At 44.1% G+C, this 7,500-nt stretch overlaps 1 protein-coding gene across 1 annotated transcript in view; it reads right to left on the bottom strand.

The window, feature by feature from the left end:
- The window catches only part of pappaa (pregnancy-associated plasma protein A, pappalysin 1a), a 209,025-nt gene that overhangs the window by 181,133 nt on the left and 20,392 nt on the right, over nt 1-7,500 (bottom strand). The window contains exons 3-5 of the mRNA XM_076283455.1: nt 4,247-4,392; nt 1,338-1,631; nt 43-235 (exon numbers count right to left, since the gene is read on the bottom strand). Coding sequence (XP_076139570.1) covers nt 43-235; nt 1,338-1,631; nt 4,247-4,392 — 633 coding nt within the window. The remainder of the gene's footprint in view (nt 1-42; nt 236-1,337; nt 1,632-4,246; nt 4,393-7,500) is intronic.

The following is a 7,500-nucleotide window of genomic DNA, read 5'->3' as shown; positions in this document are numbered from 1 at the left end:
GTGTGTGTGTATCTCCCCTCTGCCCAGTTCAGTTCATATCACCTGTCGTAGAAGTGTCCTGAGATGGGGGGAAACCACTCCAGGGTGATGGCGTCATGCTCCTGTTCCACCACTTGGGGCGCTAGAGGCACGGGAGGTGGCTTGTAGGCCGGCTGCCAGGTCTGGTAGATGAGGTCCAGGTAGCAGTGCATGCGCGCCACTTGGTTCAGTGTGAAAGAGTTGGTGCAGTCGTCGTCTGGGGAGCAAGCAAGCAGTCAGAAGTGCACTTCCTCACTCACACACACACACACACACAGCAGTCATAAGTGCACTTCCTCACTCACACACACACACACACACAGCAGTCATAAGTGCACTTCCTCACTCACACACACACACACACACAGCAGTCATAAGTGCACTTCCTCACTCACACACACACACACACACATACAGCAGTCATAAGTGCACTTCCTCACACACACACAGCAGTCATAAGTGCACTTCCTCACACACACACACACAGCAGTCATAAGTGCACTTCCTCACACACACACCAGTCATAAGGGCACTTCCTCACACACACACGCACACACAGCAGTCATAAGTGCACTTCCTCACACACACACCAGTCATAAGTGCACTTCCTCACACACACACAGCAGTCATTAGTGCACTTCCTCACACACACACACACACACACACACACACACACACACACACACAGCAGTCAGAAGTGCACTTCCTCACACACACACACACACAGCAGTCAGAAGTGCACTTCCTCACACACACAGCAGTCAGAAGTGCACTTCCACACACACAGCAGTCAGAAGTGCACTTCCTCACACACACACACACACACACACAGCAGTCAGAAGTGCACTTCCTCACACACACACACACACACACAGCAGTCATAAGTGCACTACCTCACACACACACAGTACATGTGTTGTACGATGATGTCCCATATGCTTCGTACTATCATTTGGAACACTACTGTGGAAGGGGCGGGACTTAACAAGGACAGACCAGAATAACCACGAGCACATCTCAGAACGCCGCTCTGACAGAGCATGGAAAACATGACCTAATCATCACCTAAATTTAGTTCCCCAATAAAAGAGTGGACTCGGGATTATCTGATAAACACTCAGGGATCGAGAAATCAAACGACTCCTTTATGAAGGGATTTGATCATCTGATTATGTGATACGGAAAAGCCTGAGATAGTCCCTTTTGTCTTCTGGTCCCCGAACACACTGGCGTAGCTCATATTATGTGTGTGTGTGTGTGTGCGTGTGTGTGTGTGTGTGTGTGTGTGTCTGTGTGTGTATTTTGATCACCAGTCCTACCTGCGTAGCTCATGTAGTTGTTGAAGGGTGTGTGTGTGAAGTGTTGGCTGGCGCAGGTCTCGTTGCCTGGCTCAGGGTCACGGCAGTGCTTGTGTTTGGGTGTGGGGTTGGTGTCGGCGCACAAGTCGCCCGTCTCCATCGACGCCTCGGTCTCCAGGCACGCGTCGTTGCAGGACTCCACTTCCGAGATGCCGCGGAACACATGGTAGAGGCCCAGGCTGTGACCGATCTCGTGGATCATGGTGTGGGAGTGACCAAAGGTGCCATAAAAGGAAGGGTTCAGCACGATCCCACCTGGACCAAGTAACAAGACATTACATTAGGTTACGTTACATTAGGTTACGTTACATTAGGTTACGTTACATTAGGTTACAGTGCAATAGGTTACAGTGCAATAGGTTACGTTACATTAGGTTACATTACATTAGGTTACAGTGCAATAGGTTACGTTACATTAGGTTACAGTGCAATAGGTTACGTTACATTAGGTTACGTTACATTAGGTTATGTTACATTAGGTTACAGTGCAATAGGTTACGTTACATTAGGTTACATTACATTAGGTTACAGTGCAATAGGTTACGTTACATTAGGTTACGTTACATTAGATTACAGTGCAATAGGTTACGTTACATTAGGTTACGTTACAGTGCAATAGGTTACGTTACATTAGGTTACGTTACATTAGGTTACGTTACATTAGGTTACAGTGCAATAGGTTACGTTACATTAGGTTACGTTACAGTGCAATAGGTTACGTTACATTAGGTTACAGTGCAATAGGTGACGTTACATTAGGTTACGTTACATTACTTACAGTGGACAGTGACTTACAGTGGACTAATTACAGAGACAGGCCCTGGAGTAATGTGGGGTTGAGCACCTTTCTCAGTGGTGTCACTGTTGGATTGAATTCACAGCCTTCTGATATTCCACTTGGTCCCTGACCACTGAAATTTGATTTTTAGAGACTAGGGAAATTAGGAAATCTAATTTCACTATTCTACGTTTTTCGCATCATTGTAGTAGCAGTGAATGATGTTTCCTACTGCAGTATTCTGTTTTTGACGGAATGAAAAAACACAAACAAAACTACAGATTTGTTTGTGTGCAAAAGCCTGGTAAACACTGAGGGCCAGATGTACGTACATTTGCAAACGTAGCGTTATCAGCGTCATGGACAAACCGCAGATTGCGAACGCTGTCAGACCCAAGTTTCCGTCGTATTTATCAAACTAGTGTAAACTGCGCCTTTCTCTGGCGATCATGAAATTATACCATACATGATAAGATGTCAACAAGCAGGGAGATATGAAGATCAGTAGTTTTACTCAAAGTACTTGTGCACGTAGGCTATGGAAAATTGGTCAAATCTAGCAAGTAGGAAAGTTTAAGTGAATGACGTGAAAGTGAAAGTAAGACATTTAAAAGGCCAACGAAAGTTAAGGTTGCTTTTGATAGTACAAATACTTACAAAACTGGTGCTCTAAATAGCGATTCTGTTGTCTTTGAAAGGTTCTCTTATTGACACATTGAACTGCAATTTGGATTAACACCAGCTTTTACAAGGCGGAAGTATTTAGGCGCAGAATAGGCGTGCGCTTTCAGGAGCAGTTTTTGTACATACCGCGGAATACATAACTAGGCGCTCTTTACTCTTCCCCTCCCATCTTTTTACGCTAAACTCCCACTTTCCCCTGGATCCTCCCATGAATGCATATGCATGACACGAAAAATGCAATTAGCCATGTTCAGCTCCCGTGACAGGCGGTTTGCGCTTTTACATCATTGCGGCCTGTTTGTACATACCTCGCAATGATTTTATACGCACGTTGCGAAACAAATACGCCTGAAGTGGGCGCAAACGCGTTAGTGCATCTGGCCCTGAGTGTATTATTTCAATGTATCTTCATAAAATTTTGCAACTCTTAGTTTTAAGTTGCTTTGAATGGAGGCATTGTCCAAATAACAAAATGTAAAATGTATGTAATTGTAACAGAGTGTCACACACAGTGTTTCACTTCCTACACACAACCTTCACTAAGGGAGAGAACACTTGCTTCCTACCCTGAAGGCATTATATCTATCCCTCTCTAAGTTCAAACTCCACTTAAGTGAAACTTTGTCCACTTACAGTAACTCAGCTTCAAAAAATGGAAGGAGAACTCTGGCTTCCTACATAGAATGGGAGGAGAACTCTAGAATGGGAGGAGAACTCTCGCTTCCAACATAGAATGGGAAGAGAACTCTGGCTTCCTACATGGAATGGAAGAAGAACTCTAGAATGGGAGAACTCTCGCTTCCTACATTTAACCTCCACTAAAGCCAGGCAAACAGACACTGCAATTTTTCATAGTTGCACACGACATGGCAACTCACTACATGTTTCAGTCGGTTGTGATTGCTGCAAGCGATGCCAAAATTGGCAAAATGCCAGCAATCCGACCTGAAGCCAGAACACTGTGACATCTTCTAATAGGCCATCATGAGCCTCAAACTGCACAACAAATTGGATGAGAATTCAGCCTGATTCTAAAGTTTGTTGGGTCTGACTGTCTCTGGGCTAAAATTGGGACAAAACCTGGTTGGCTAAAGAGAAGAAGACTCACTTCTTATCCTGAAGGGATGATGATCACTCCCTCTTTACGCTCAAACTGCCTGAGAGAAGAACAATCACTTCCTACAATTAACCTTTACTGAGGCAGGAACACTTGCTTCCTATCTGGCAAAAGTCAACTCTCTCCCAGGGTTTAAACTGCCCCAAGGGAAGAACACTCACTCCTTACAATCAATTTCCACTAAGGGAAAAACACTTGTTCCCCAAACTCAGCCTCCTAGAAGGAAAGGATAACACTTGCGTCCTACCCACTCAACCATTGCTAAGGGAAAACAGAAGGTTTGCTCCGTACCCAAATGTGTCAAGGCCTCCTTGTCCCACGGCCAGGTGGCAACACCGGCTAGGTCTTCATCAGAGGAGTTGGCAAAGAAGACGTTGAGGTGCGTGGACCCATCCAGGTTTAAGATCTCCTTCAGTTCCTTCACATCCAGATAGGCCCTGCAGGCCGACAAGAGTTTGGTTCACATTAGACAAGCTCAACATCCACATCTTCACTGAGAATTAGCACAGAGAATGAGAACAATGAGAATCAACACAAAGAATCAGAACACAGGGAATCAGAACACAGATCATCTACACAGGGAATCAGAACACAGATCATCTACACAGGGAATCAGAACACATAATTTACAAAATGAATCAGAACAAAGAGAATCAACACAGTAATTGAGTATTGGCACAGGGGGCATCAGGGGGCAAACAGGGGGCATCAGGTATCTATCTATCTATCTATCTATCTATCTATCTATCTATCTATCTACCCACCCATCAATTTATCTATCTATCTATCTATCTGTCTATCTATTTATCTATCTATCTATCTATCTATTTATTTATCTATCTATCTATCTATCTATCTATCTGTCTATCTATTTATCTATCTATCTATCTATCTATCTATTTATTTATCTATCTATCTATCTATCTATCTGTCTATCTATGTATCTATCTATCTATCTATCCCTGATTGCAGGCGTATAGTTCAGTGGTGAAACTAAAGCATGGAGGTAGAAACATGGTGGTGGAGCGCCCCTGTGTTGGCTCAGAGCAGCTCATGTGCATAATTATGGGCTGTAATCCTGCTTTTCTTCACGTTGTCTTCTCCATCTATCTGTCAGCCTCTGCAGGAGGGCCTGGGCTATTTCAGCCCGTGCTTTGGCCAGGGATGGCCTGATTCATGTGTTTGTGTGTGCATGGATCAAGAGCCTGAATGGGAACCAAGCGCTCCCCTCCAGACCTGCCCCCCTCCAGCACCAATCCCTCTCTCGCTCAGTCAAGTCAAATCAAAATGAAAGCATTCCAACCAACTTACATACACGCTCACCGAAAAAGCCTGTAAAAGATTTATGGCAAAAAACACCGGATATTAGATGAATAAAAATACTGCTCGGCATGTTGGCTGCTGAAAGCACAATTAAAAATACATTTACAGTTTTTCTCAGTCGCTTTGGTGCTTTTCTCAGATCAGAATGAAAATTCTCATAACTATTAGTTCAACCTCCACAACATTTAGTCATTTGTGCACATCATAGTAGCAATTTCTCCTTCCTCTGAACAAATTGCAAATGCTTTTGGACATGTTGCTTTCATACAATTCTCTGCTGTTTTATAACATTATCATTTGCTTATGTCATGTCAGTGAAAATGAACTTATTTGAGTCATTATATACAAAATTGTTGAACTAGTTATCAAATTCTGTCACAATGCTGTAGAATTGCAATGAGCATATACAGTAAAAATGTGAAACGTACATATTCAGTGTCTTATACTCACTTACTCCTCTAACTACAGCAATGTGTAACTTTACTGTAATTTTCAAATGGCTGTACAAGTACTGTATAGTGCTGTCTTGAGCATATTCAGGTAGTGTCACCGAGTTCTGACATTTTTTTTGCTTTGGAAAACACTGAGAGAATAAACTGTCATAATGAAAACATGACAAAGCCATTTGACTATCTTGTTCATAAACAATGGTGTCAAGACTTCTAATTTTGATGACACTGGCAGTTTCATTGACATGAATACTTGCTTTTGTGGTATGGACTATCCATTTTGAGCAAGTGACATGCTTTTGCAGGTTATCCACTAGGTTTTGCAGTTTGCACTAATTGTTTTGAGAAATGCACTAACTGCTGTGCAAATGTTAATAGTGATGTGAGAAAAGCACCAACGCGACTGAGAAAAACTGTAACATCTGTGATAATCAGTAATTTTCACTCTTCCCACCAAGTTCAGGACAATGATTAATGTTTTATGCAAGAGCTCTACAACAGCCCTCATCTAGGCATCTAAGTGATCTAGCCAGGTTGCTATACACATTTCCAGGTTGCTATGCACATTTCCAGTAAAAAAGAATACCAGAATCTGCAGACTTATAAACGCAGTGTTAAAGTACCGGTAACTCATCCAACATAATTTTTTGATGACTGGTTATTACTTTCACACACACACACACACACACACACACACACACACACACACACACACACACACACACACACAAGAGGAAGGGATGGCAAGCCACATGTGTCTCTCTGAGAGGGCCCATTTGTCTGTCTGTCACAGCAGGGAGTGCATGCGGTGGCCAGTGATGGACAATGATAGTATGAAATGTTTGGTGCTGTTCCAACACTGGACACAGTTGGTGGGAAATAAAGCAGTGTCATCGTTTAGGCAGAAAAAGAGAGAGACAGAGAAAAAGAGAGAGAAAGAGAGACAGAGACAGAGAGAGAGAGAGAGACAGAGAGAGAGACAGAGAGAGAAAGAGAGACAGAGATAGAGAGAGAGAGAGAGAGAGGCACATGTTTGATGACCGGGCACATCAGAGATTGATGTGAGTGATTAAAACAGGTGATGTTTTTCACACACAGCCGTACTATGCGGAGGAGTAATAGAGGGGTCTTTGTGTGAGAACAGGCGCGCCACGGTGAACAGAGAGGGCTTGAGCTACTGAGCGGCATGTCCCAGCTGCTGCAGCCCTGGCACATATCACAGGAGGCGTTGGCACATATCACAGGAGGCGTTGGCACATATCACAGGAGGCGTTGGCATGGCGTTGGCATGGCTCTGCACGGCCGACGCCGCATCTGCCCACACCACACAGAACCCAGCAACACAACGGGGGGAAAGTAATCCTACCGACCCAAACACTAACCCAAACCTTGAACACACACACACACACACACACACAACAGACACTAATTTGACTTGCCTGTGCCAGAGAATACAGGGGTTTGTAATGCACAATGGGTTAGGGTTAAGGTTAGGTTTGGGGTTAGGGTAAAGGGGTCCGTAACGCACAGGCTTAAGTGGGTTAGGGTTGGGCTTGGGTTGGGCTTGGGTTGGGCTTGGGGTGGGTTAGGGTTGGGCTAGGGTTAGGGTTAGAAGAGTGTGTGTGTGTGTGTGTGTGTGTGTGTGTGTGTGTGTGTGTGTGTGTGTGAGTGAATGTGAAGGTGTGTAAGCTCTCAGGAAGAGGTCAGGTAAGAGTGTGTGTGTGTGTGTGTGTGAGTGTGTGTGTGTGTGTGTGTGTGTGTGTGTGAGTGTGT

Source organism: Alosa pseudoharengus, unplaced genomic scaffold, assembly GCF_046254945.1.
Source record: "Alosa pseudoharengus isolate Yale_2024_CS ecotype anadromous, Long Island Sound unplaced genomic scaffold, YU_APseudo_1.1 YU_APseudo_1.1_scf_14, whole genome shotgun sequence".
Lineage (NCBI taxonomy): Eukaryota > Metazoa > Chordata > Actinopteri > Clupeiformes > Clupeidae > Alosa > Alosa pseudoharengus.
This window is presented reverse-complemented; position numbering and strand designations above follow the sequence as displayed.